The sequence below is a fragment of the Haemorhous mexicanus genome, chromosome 5 (genome assembly GCF_027477595.1).
Source record: "Haemorhous mexicanus isolate bHaeMex1 chromosome 5, bHaeMex1.pri, whole genome shotgun sequence".
Classification (NCBI taxonomy): Eukaryota; Metazoa; Chordata; class Aves; order Passeriformes; family Fringillidae; genus Haemorhous; species Haemorhous mexicanus.
The window spans coordinates 64,067,531-64,079,995 of NC_082345.1; the positions used below are offsets into that span (position 1 = coordinate 64,067,531).

At 35.4% G+C, this 12,465-nt stretch overlaps 1 protein-coding gene across 2 annotated transcripts in view; it reads left to right on the top strand.

Annotated features, from left to right (window-relative positions):
• PTPN12 (protein tyrosine phosphatase non-receptor type 12) overlaps nucleotides 1-12,465 on the top strand; it is a 69,390-nt gene that overhangs the window by 29,856 nt on the left and 27,069 nt on the right. For both annotated transcript variants that reach the window (XM_059847421.1, XM_059847420.1), the window contains exons 2-8: nucleotides 1,473-1,581; nucleotides 4,556-4,632; nucleotides 5,709-5,804; nucleotides 6,841-6,879; nucleotides 7,605-7,676; nucleotides 9,093-9,152; nucleotides 11,636-11,778. In XM_059847421.1, the coding sequence (XP_059703404.1) occupies nucleotides 1,473-1,581; nucleotides 4,556-4,632; nucleotides 5,709-5,804; nucleotides 6,841-6,879; nucleotides 7,605-7,676; nucleotides 9,093-9,152; nucleotides 11,636-11,778 (596 nt within the window). The remainder of the gene's footprint in view (nucleotides 1-1,472; nucleotides 1,582-4,555; nucleotides 4,633-5,708; nucleotides 5,805-6,840; nucleotides 6,880-7,604; nucleotides 7,677-9,092; nucleotides 9,153-11,635; nucleotides 11,779-12,465) is intronic.

Consider the following 12,465-nt stretch of genomic DNA (forward strand, 5'->3'; position numbering starts at 1 on the left):
GGTTTTATCCAGATTTACATAGGTAATCTGATTTTTTTTTTTGCTATATCCATATAAATTTAATGAAAATGTTTTTCTCTATGTAAGAGAGATACTAAGTTTTATCTTTATGTTGAGGGTGGGGCTAGGACAATTTTGGACCTAATATGCATAATTAGTCACCTTAATTACATAATAAATTAGGAGGAATTATTGAAGGGCTTGAGTTGCCAAAACATTTTTAATTCAGGTTTGTGGTGAGTAGTGTCCCAAGTGTTTTCTTATTGAATTCTTCTAAAGCTACTAAAACTGGCTTTCCAGACAGATCATCTTTGTTACAATGCCTTTCTGCCTGTAGGTTGTTGCATAGTTAGTGACAAACAAGATTTACATTTTTAACTGGCAAAAAACCTCTCCCATTGTTCCCCTTCCCCAAAAGAAGATGAATCATGATTGCCTTGAGTCTTCAGGTGTACAATGATGAATTGAATGTAGAGGGAAGGAAACATGAATGGCTGTCCTTCTATCGGGGTAGAACATCCTTCGCTGGAGATGCTGAACTTGTTTGGAGCTACTTTCAGTCTTCCTTTTGGCAGCCCTATGCAGCCACCACCATGTCAGTGTTGATAGAATGGCTGGGTTTGCAACCACCAGGGTTAAATTTCTTAGTTCTTTGGTGTTCCTTTTAAGTCTTGATGTCTACTCAGTTTAAAATAACAAGGACTGCTGGCTCCTCTTGTATTTATTTTTTTCAATGAGAATTTTATGCCTCACTTTTAAGGTTGCAAAGGCCTAACTTGTTTGGAACAATAAAAGCTGTATTGCTCTTTTTATTTCCTAGGTTACTGCAAGGCAGGGGCTGGCTTTTATCATTGGAGATTTTGACTCTCTCATTTCTAGGATTTTAAATAGATGGAGGGGGGAAAATGATGTACTGTTGTGAGTACAGCAGACCCCCTGTCACTCATCTTAATGGTGAATAGCTTGTGCCTGAGAGACAGGGACCTTTCTTTGAGCTTGAAGCTCAACAGGAGTTGGGCATTAGGAGTTGGCACTGGTTAAATGTAAGATTTTTGCTTTCTGTTCAGTTGTCAGTGCTGGAAGCTTGACAGAGCCAAGTACCAGCTGTTCCTGAGCCAGCCCATGCTGTGCTCTTCCTCCAGGTACCCTGAGATATTTCTGTTTCTCACAGGTATTCTTAATGCAGTTGTTACTCAACAGGGCAATGTATTGTCCAAGTAAAATACAGCCCTAGTTCATGCTGGTGCAGTACTGGCTTTTCCAAAGTTCCATGTCTCATGATGCATAGAGCTGGAATCAACTTGTGTATAACCTTGATGTGCTAAGAGTACTGGATAACTAGGTGTTTAAACTTTATTGTAGTGAATATCATAAAAGGAGAGATTTTTTTTTTTCCCTAGTGATCATTTTCGTCAATGAAACTAATCCCTTGTGATGTTATCTTGGAATTTAACATAAACCTTTTATTCCAGAGGTTAAGAAGATTATCAACAAAATACAGAACAGAGAAGATCTACCCAACAGCCACTGGAGAAAAAGAAGAAAATGTTAAAAAGAATAGATACAAGGATATATTGCCATGTAAGTCTGATTGACATGTTAATAGAAGACAAATGAAAGGGCTTGTTATTCTCCATGTATTTTGAATTTTACTTTTTAGTTATTACTGAAAAGCAAAATTGGAGATAATTTGCTGACAGATGATATTCTTAAAATTTTTATTTTTAACTTGGAAGGCAAATTGACTGAATATTCTTATATTTTATCAGGAGAGGTATCACCCAAAGACAAAGATGTTCTGAAGCTGTATCAAGCTGATGCTTTCATTTTAGCTCAGAGTAGCTGAGAACTTTACCAGATGCTTAAATGTATGTTTTCCTTCGGAGCATGTTATTCATGGTAGAAAACAAGCAAATACTCTAGATGAAATTCTAAGGGGGCTTAAGGAACCAGTTTTGATGTAAAATAGATCTTTTTTGCCTGTTTGTATCTTGCAAGTGGTGTTGAAAATCTTTCAGTGCCAGATTAGCTTTGGTTTCTATTTTGCTAGAGTCTAAATGAAATTCTTTTTAATGTGTGGACACAGAAAGCAAAAGTCAGAGCACAGTTTAGATTTTAAACCCACCAACGTGAATATTACAGCTCAGTGATCTGAATTTACAAGACTGTCTGTTACATGCTCACTTTGTGTAGCTCCTGAGGCACAGCTCACTGTGCTTCTGGGTCTGAACAGCTGACAGTGAGATTAAAGGGTAGTCTTCTGACAAATGCCACTTCTCGTCCCAAAACAGGTACACTTTACTCTGCTTATTAGTTGGGAGGAAATGTTTCATAGGTAGAGTGAAAAAGAGAGAGGAAGTAGTTATTGTCATTTTATTAACAGTGACCTGGCATTTGTAGCAGCCAGGCTGAATTGGTGAGACAGTGGTTTTATTTCTGTGGAAATAAAAGCTGAGCCACTGGGATCTCGGAGGGAATAAAGCTCACAGTGGGAAAATGAGTGAACTTCAAAGCTGACATTGAGGAAAACTGAAGATGTATTTTCAGTTTAAGTGAATGTCTTAAACATTCAAAGTTTCCAGCAAAGAAGTGATGGAAGATCAATTTGAAATGAGAAGCAGGAGAAAGACATGGGTGCTTTGCCTATCTTGTGTAAATCCAGGAAATAATGTACATTTGTAACTTAATCAGAGATTAGTGCTGTATTTATCAGAAATTGTTACCAGAGAAATCAGTCCCTCAGCACTAACTCAACACTGGCTTCACAGTAGGAAGCATGTTCCCATTGCAGTTTACTAAGCCATCCTAAAATGGTAGTTAGATGCAACATGGTATTCACTGGTCACCTGAAGAACCAATTAGTTATTGTGAACTGAGCCTTTAAGTTATATAACAGTATCCAACCCCTAATCTTCTGAAGCTGAGAACTGCTGTGGATTTTTTTGTGGGGAATTCTGTTCCAGACTTTAGGCTCTGTAACAGATGAGCTGTGGCATGTAAAGACAGGATGGCAATGTTGACATTTGGAAACTGCTCTAGAATTTTGGATCTACTGTGCCAAGATGGGATCCCTCATTAGCCTGCTGCTTTAATTAGTCTGTTCTGCCACTTAAAAGCAGTTTTTAGTACAAAGTCCATGACACCATTTCATGCTTAGAGAATGTTCTTGTTTTTGCAGTCTATGTATCAGTGTGTAACAGTGCAATGTGTTTTAAGGATTTTTCTAGGCCTTTATATGAGTGTGTTGTCTTTAGATTTGTGATCTAAAAGTCTCCTAATTTACACTTGTGCTTTTTTAAGAAGCATTACATGGTAACAGATTTTTTTGCATGTTATGGGTACTCTGGCGGAAAAATGTCACCATTTTGCAAGCTTTTTGGGAGAGCTTTCTGTATAGAAATAACTTTTAGCATTTACTTCTTCTAGGCATGGCTCCTTGTTTTATTACTAGTGATGTTTTGACAAAACAGCCCAACTAACTGTATTTTCTCTTTTGAAATGTATTTGTTCTTTGCCTTTTTCTTGAATTTAGGTCTAATCAAAGGTTTATCAGCTGTTCTGTGGTTGAGGAATTGGCCCTGGGAGCCAAAAGTAACAAATTGCTTGAGCAGTTGCTGTTTCTACAGATACTTCTGTTGCCCCATTTAAATATAATTTCCTTTTTGATACGGATTTTCAACTAAAAGAACCTCTATCGTAGAGATAGTGTGAACAATTTTTTTATGATAGCTAATAAGTATTGTTATCAACAAGAGCTGGAAAGACTGGCAAACGACCTACACCATTTTAGTAACAATCAAGTTTTTGTATTAAATATGCAATTTTTTTAAGGCCAAAAAGAATAACAAAATATTTCGTTTATTCTGTCAACAAATAATTAGGCTATTTTTATATTGCTGAGGATTTTGGTCTCCAAAGAGCTGCTGGTTTTGTCAGAACCTTTCTCTGAGACAGTTGGTAATGTTTGAGGCAGAAACCTGACATGTCCTAAACCCCCTAAATGAAGGAATCTGCTGTTTTTCTAGTTGAGAAGTGCTCCAGCAAAGAGCCTAGCCCAGTATTTGGGGTGTTAGGGGTCAGTCTGTGCCTGAGCAGTAAACCCTGGTGCCTGTTTCTGTTGTGATACCTGATGGAGTCCTCCTTGGCAGAGACTTTGAGAGCTGCCAGCTGCTTTAACTGTGCACTGGTGTTTTGTGCTTTCTGCTTTCCCTAAGTGTGTTTCAATTCTGACCACTGTGATCTGTGTTAATGCTGTGTAACTGCAGTTTTGATGGCTTCTGATTTGTTTTGCCTTTTGTAATGAATTGCTCTTGGAATTCCAGGAGGTGATACACTGTGAACTTGAGCATCAGAAGCACAGAGCAGTAGGAGCTACTCTGCTTGTCACTCACTACCTGAGTTTGTTTACCCATAAATCAAATGTATTGACTTGCTCGTGTGACTTAGCTTTGGAAAATGTTCTTTAATGTACTATATATCTTTACTGTTCTATATTGATTTCCATGTGTTGTAATCCTTGTTCAAAAAAATATTTTGGGGTTTTTTTTTTTTGTAGTTGATCACAGCAGAGTTAAACTGACCTTAAAAACTCCTCCACAAGATTCAGATTACATCAATGCAAACTTTATTAAGGTATGTGCTACTAGTTTAACAGTTCTTCTATTCTTTTTAAGCTTTTTTGTCTTGTCAGGGCAGTTTTAATATTATAGTGTAACATAAGACTTTAAAACTGTAAGGGAAGATGTTCTTTTACTATGACTGGAATAAATTTGCAAACATGATGCCATTTATAGCACAATCTTTAAAGCTTTGATTTTACTCCTAAGTGGAAATATAATGTAAAATACTTAATTTTAAAGTGGCAGGCAAGTGCACTGGAGATTTATACCATAGGAAAATTCAGATGCAGTTGTTTTTACAGGTGCCATTTTTAGGGACCATAAATGAGGTGTTTGACAAATTGTGTATGTTAATGTACATTTCACTCTGTTCCTGGAAGAAGTGTGGCAATTGAAATAACATTCTAGCATTCCTCATCTAACAATGGCAACAGAATTAATGTGACATTTTTAAAGAGAAGCCAGAATTTGACTAAAAGCCTGTTACAGTTTTGTTTCAAAGTATTAATATCTTGAGCTGTCTTTGTAGCTTTATTCTGATCTTGCTTCTACACAATACTTATTTTTCAGAAACAGGTAAAAGCTAAATCTTCCTGCTGTAAATCTTCTGGCATGAATGTTTAGCTTGAAAAGCTGAACATTAAAGTACTGAAAATGAATATAAAACAAATTCTAAAATTTTATATTTTTGAAATGTATTACAGGGAGGGAGAAACTTAAATTTGTTTAAGAGGATGCTTTTTTACAGAAAGATGTTCAATTTTTATCACTGAAAGTTTAAGTAACAAAGAAAATGTGGACTTAAAGGGAATCTTCAGAATCTGAACATTCTTATTTCCTGTGGCAGTCTCTGGCAGTGCTGTAGCTGTTGTGATCTTGGGCTCCCTTGAGATCACCAGCTAAATTCCCACTAATGTAATTAGGGATCATGTTTCGTATTCGCCCTTCCTGTTATATATATATATATATATATATATATATATAAAAAAATATATTCTGATTTTACACCATTGTAACCCAAAACCTTTTTTAATATAGTGCAAATAAAGGTTCTTTATAAACATTAATGGTTCCTTTCTCCAATCCCAGGGAGTACATGGGCCAAAAGCATATGTTGCTACCCAGGGTCCCTTAGCCAATACAGTCATAGACTTCTGGAGGATGATATGGGAATACAACGTTGCTGTAAGTAGCTATAGAAAAATTCTGTGTTACCTTATTTTTTGGCACTGTGATTGTGTATTTTTTGCTTGAGCTGGCTATTATTATCAAAATATTGGCAGTGATTTAGATTATTTGCTTCCCAAATGTTGCCTTTTGTAGTTAAATAGCATTAATATTATTTATTCAGATTAATAATGTAAATTTAAAGTAATAATTTTGTTGAATGAACATTAAGTCCTTCATATTTATGAATAGGTTCCTGCTTGTTTTATCTGTAAGGTAGGAGACCGTACAATTCTGACTTAATGTAGACTGACAAAATCAAGTACAGAACCAGCACGTGAAACAAAAAAAACCCCAAACCACTTACCTTTCTTTTTATGCTAATTTTGGGTTAGTTATTGCTTTATGTATTCTACATGTATTTAAACAGCTTTTGTCAGGAATTAACTTTAAATACTGGTGGAAATTGGATAGGCTTGCCAATTTTTTCTGAATTTTTTTTTTGGGGGGGGTAGTTGTTTGACACTTATGTCATTGTTACTTACTGTTACAAATAGCTTACCTGTTGGTGCATTTTTATTGTGCTACTCATGCTTTCTGATATAGCTTCACTTAAGAAATTTGATTGATGGTCAAGGTTTTTTTGGGAGGGAGTTTGTTCATATTTTATGCATTCCATGTCACTTTAAGCAAATATAGCTATGTTTCTTCCAGCTGGCAAATGGTTCTATATTTTTATAAATTTAGACTTTATAGTCACACTGAATAAATAAGGTATTTGTACAGGACTACAGTGAATTTGAATTAAGTAGCCTTGAAGTGTTGTATTAGTAATGTAGATTTTGTGAAGGATGAAACTTTGTTGCTGGTTTAGAATTAGAAGAGCATGTGTATGCAGGAAAATATTATTAATAATTAGTCTCTCTCTTCCATAATAACCACTTCAAGTGTATCAGAAGTATATCATCTGCCTGACAGAAGCAAGGGGTGAAGTGAGGGTTTAAGTTACATGATCCAAAACCATCTAACTTGGAACATCTTTTTTTCTTTTCAGATAATTGTAATGGCCTGTCGAGAATTTGAAATGGGAAGGGTATGTGTCCTAAATACAAAAATAAATGAGCTTGGCTCATATGGGGCAATAGCTGTGAAACTTCATATGCCAAATCTGTAACTGTGATAATAATATGCCAGATGAAGTGAGAATGCTTATCCTTCCATTTCTGTACATAGGAAATGGTTCATGGGACTGCATTTTTCTGCCCCATTTGTAGGGTTACATGATTATTTAGGTGTCATCTCAGCGGAATATGTGTTTGTGTACAGAACTGTACCAAGGGTTTGTTTCTGGCTGTGTCACTGTGGAAAAAGTGTCTTGCTCTTTGTGGGATGTAGGCCAACTATGAAAATCCCAAGTCCTTCAGAATTTCCTGTCAATTCATACAGCTGCAGAAACAATTCTTTTAAAAATCTCTCTTCTTTATTCTTATGACCTTAGAAGGAAATCCAGAACTGTGAATTCCCAACTTTGATGAAAACTAAGCTTTCATTACTCCCCTCTGCATGATGCTTATGCATATGGTACAGTCAGACAGGAAGTTTGCATCCTAATTTGCAAAGTGTCTTTTGCCTGTATTTCTGTTGGTTGGTTGAGGTCTTGGTTTTGTTTTTCTCTTGTTATCCAAAAGGAAAGTTATTTTACTATCTTAAAAGAAGTCCAGAATATGGCATTCAAGGTTGTGATTTTGTCTGCTCTGCTTCTGTTAGTCATCTTTCAGTACCATGCATGAATTAAATTAGGATTCTTTACTTAAACAGAAAAAATGTGAGCGTTACTGGCCTCTGTATGGAGAAGCAGCTGTAACTTTTGGACCCTTTCGTGTTTCTTGTGTAAGTATAAAGCTTTATAAATTAATTTTCAAATATTTAGTGGGTTTCTAACTTAAATATTCAATGAAATGTATGTAGTGGGCTTTTTAGTTGTTCACTATTAAATTTTAACCATGGACTCTCAAAGAAACATGCTCATCTAAGCTGTGTGGTTTTTGAATCCTCCATGATGTTTTTTTTTTTTAAAGATGAGAACCTGTGTCCCTTGCTCTTGTATGTTTTATGTATTATTTCTTGAGCTTTATATGCTGCTTGAATGTCTGTACCAGACTCAAAAAATCAAAATCTAGTGCAGTTGTTTTGTGTTATGATTTGTGCATTCCAAGTGAGCTGATAGTATCACTGGAACAGGTTATTTTTCTTAAGTTAATTAGCATGACATGTTTTAAGGTGTTCAGAAAGAGTTTTCATGCCTGCTAATTTAACTATTAATACTACTTTGAAATAGTCTAACAAGAATTAAGTACACTTTGATTTACCTTGTCAGGAAAATATATACTTGCAAATTTTAGTCTATAAAGATTCTGAGTAACCTTTTCCTAGGGTAAATTGATTCAAATTTGGCTGCTTTTTGCCCTGTTCTTTGAGAAACTGGGGAAAGGGGTTTGTGTGTTTGCTGTAATTGCCTTAGCTACAGCAGAATTTATCGTCTTTAGGTACTGTAGTGTACGTGGGCTGCACTGCTTTAAAGCCTGCAGTGTTGCAGTTGTTGATGGGAAATGGTAAATTCCCAGGAGGAGATAGAAACACATTAAAGCATATATTCAGTGTCCTAAATTCTCTGTGGGAAGCTGTAATAGAAAGTTTTTAAAGGCATCTTCAAATTCTGATGTTACTGATATTTAAAGTACAATAATATTGTTTGATTTCTGCAGTATAAACTTTCTTTGATATTCCAAAGGAAGATTTGAAAATTCTCTGAGCTAGAAGCTAGATTTTTTGGCCACAACCAAGATAATTAGTGATTCTTTTAGATGCACCTTTAATTGAAAACAATCAAAAAGGAAAAAATAAGAGACATCACAGGATAGAGGGGTAAGAGGCTGAAGTTTATACAGCAAAAGTATTATAGAGGGATGGCTGTGAAAGGCAATTTGTAAATTAAAAGTATGGAGAAAGAAAGCAAAAGAGGTGCTTAGAAATATTCTTTTATGGCTTACTGATGACTTTGGAACAGACAATTTCAAAACTCACACTTTTAAGTAAAAGTAACCCGTTTTGCACATCCTGTGCAGCAAGCTAACTTGCTGGTATGTTAATCAGTGTTTTGATTGCTCCTCTCTCGAGGAAATCATAAATACAAAACCAAAAAATTAAAAAAGACCCCTAAGTTTAAAGTTTGAGGTTTTACTTATGCCCTATATGTTGCATATTTAATTTTTTTTTTCCAATGCATTATTGTTTTCTCATGTTTAGGAAGCTGAGCAAGCAAGAACAGATTATTTCATTAGAACATTATTACTTGAATTTCAAAATGTAAGTACACAGTCACTTCTGGTCTTACCTTCAATGATTGTTCAAAAGTCTCCAAAGTGATACAATGTCAGAAAATCATGAAAATATCTTCACTTTTTTAGGTGCTGATTATGGATGTAAATGATAAAGTTTGGAAGTGGTGTTAAAATCTTAGTATATAAAGGAGGAATAGTGAAATTCTTTGCCTTTTCTATGTTTTTGTTTAACCAAATGGATTAAGCTTTTCTTATAAACTTCCACTGAAATGTCAGATGTCAAATGTCAGACTTCATTTGACTGAAGAACAGCTACCAGTAAATAAAAACTGTGGAGCCCTCCTGTAAAAACACAAAACATAATAGTCTATTTTACAGAATACCTGTCATTTTAATTGTCAATCTGCATTAATAAATGAGTTATTCCAAGTTAGTCTCTTTTGTCATTATATTTTCTTTATTGAAGTTTTGTTCCATTTCGACAACGGATACCGCAGCAGTTATGAGAACTGCTTAATCATGAGAGGAATGATTTTGGAGAATAATTTTTTTCTGCAGTATTTGCTGGGAATGCATGAACTTAATCAGTTTGTTTCTGTTAGTGCTCCTAACTGACTGGGCTGTGAGGCAGTTTAGATAACAGAAATTCTGTGTAGTAACCAGGGTTTGTGACATTGTTTGAAATGGTGCACTTCAAAACAGAACTGGATACCAAAAACCCCAAAGCAGAGCCTGCCTTCCTTTTAATACCCAAATATTGTATGAACCAGTTACACCAGAGACTGTAGCTGATGTAGATTTTGCTTGCCTGTCCTATACATGCAAATAATGTTTGGCTATTGACTTTGGAGAGTTCTGTCCCAGTTAGAAGCCTGTGTACTGCTTAAAAACTGAGCAGCAACAAAAAGTTCTAGTTTGTGCTGAGCTTTTGATCTTAGCAAGCAAACAAGTATGTTCTTGTGAGGGGCAATTTAACTGAAAGGGTTAACAAGATGTGTTGATATTTGATATGTGCATCTGATAAAGTGGTTTTTCTTCAGATTTATGTAGCAGATTTGCTTGAGGATTCCTGTGAAATTAACTGCAGACTTTTCATCTTTCTTTGAAGAATTTTAAGCGTAGCCTTGCACTGGGGAGGAAAAGTGTATTTGTGGTATAAAGTAATATCCTTTTAAGTTTGCTTTCAGGTTTTCCAGAATTATTATATGTTTTGTCACTTCTGTAGCATTTGCAGTGGATTATCATACAAACAGAAGCTATGCAAAAGGATTTAAAATTTCCATAAATCTACAAAGTTATTTTAGTTTTTAGAAGGAAAACCAGTTTGACTGAAAGTTGATTATTTTCAAGAAAGAACTTTGGTTGTTTAGTATATAAATGGCAGTAGAGAAAAAGGACTATAAAGGTTCTTTTCAATGTTTGATTTTCATATAAAAAACAAATCCTTTTTTTCCCCTGACCATTCTGCTTATGTGAAAAATCAATAGTCTTTTTCAAAGTAATTAAGTGAAATTTATTGGTGGACCTTAATAGATGGCTGTAACTCTTTTTACTGATGACCTTGGTTTTACATAATCATCTAGATTTTTAAATCTGTGCTTTCTTAGGCTCTGTTTTCTCTTGTTTTAACTAGCTGTGGTGTTTCCATAGAGCTGGGAAAAATCAAGCATCAAAAATAGATAAATTTCCATGCTCAAGAGGCCTGCTATGTTGCTTTTCACATGATGAAACAGAAGGTAGTGTAGGTCTTGAAACCTGCAGACTATAATGTGGATCAAAACCTTCATGCTCTTCAGTACATTACTTTGAGGGGTATACTGGACCCCGAGGTGTGACACCAGCATGGAAAGGTGCAGTAGAACTAGCTGCTGGTTCTGCTGGTAGCTGCAGATGCTTTGGATAGTGATGAAAAGGAGGATTTTCAGGGATTTAGGTAGCTGAGTAACTAAGCTGTTCTAAAGCCTGCTTCTCACCTTGTCTTTAGTATTGTTGTAGCTCCTGCTACTGGAATAAAAGTCTGCCTATTGTTGTTGCAAGTGTGATCCATATTTAGATAGGGTCTCAATTATTTCTATTGCTTTCTTAATTTCCCTTTTTTTAGCCTGTGCACACGTGCACACACATTATTTTGTTGTGTGACAAAACAACACCTTTGCCCCCATTTTTTTCCCTCAAAGTAAGTTACTGAAGTACAAATAGAAAAAAAAAGATGAAAGATTTTTTCTCCATTTCCAAGTTATAGCTGTAACGACATTAAGCCTTTTCATATGGTGCAGCACTCTTGGTCCTTTACCCACATAATAGAGAGGGGCTTCTGAACGGTCCCATAGGGCATCTTCAAATATGATTTCAGAATTTCTCTTCTATTTTTGGAAGTGAGATAAGGTGTAGGGTTTTTTAATCCAGTAAATGACTTTGCTTGTCAAAGCAAAGGCTCATAGGACTACTTCTCTGGTACAAACTCAAATGTGTGTTATCATTAACAGCTTTCTCCCTGCTCTCCCTTAGGAGACTCGTAGTGTCTATCAATTTCATTATGTTAACTGGCCTGACCACGATGTCCCTTCGTCTTTTGATTCTATTCTGGACATGATCAGCTTGATGAGAGAATACCAGGAACATGAAGATGTTCCTATTTGCATACACTGCAGGTATCAAATGGATTGATCTTTTAATTTTTAAACATTTTCATTTTTTGAAATCTAGACTTTCGTTATGGGATGCACTAGTTTTGGTTTTGAGTCTGAATTGAGTTATTTATTTTAGTTGAAAAATTCTCATGACAAAATTTCATTCAAAAGCATACAGGTGTCATTTTCTTAAAACTGATGCCACAGTGAAATTTTGCTTTTACTTCAGTTTAAGACAGAATATCAATCAGAAAAGAATGAGCCTTTGCAAGGGAACCTGTTTTGAGGTTCTTAAGACATAAGTCCTCGTGAGGACAAAACAGACTTTGAAGATCACTGCAAATCAGCTTGAGAGTAAAGGCTTCATTCTCAATAGGGGAGACTACATAGCACCACTAAGAACTCTGTTCCAATATGACAAAAAAGATCTTTAATGAGCAGGTTGTAGTTTCCAGTTGGGAAGTCTTTGCTTCTAAACAACAGTTTCATCCTTGACCTGAAAATTGGCTACCAGGAGAACTGTTGAGACTGAGCTGCCATGGAAATATTTTGCTGCATTGACACTGACAATTTATTTGGAAATCTTGCCTATTGTTTTTAATGCTTTTTAAAGCAACAAACGTTCATGTCTTATGCCAGGAAAAATTGAATTCAGATTGATAAGCCAGGACACATTAAATTCATGGGATTTAAGTCTTTAGAGCTTAG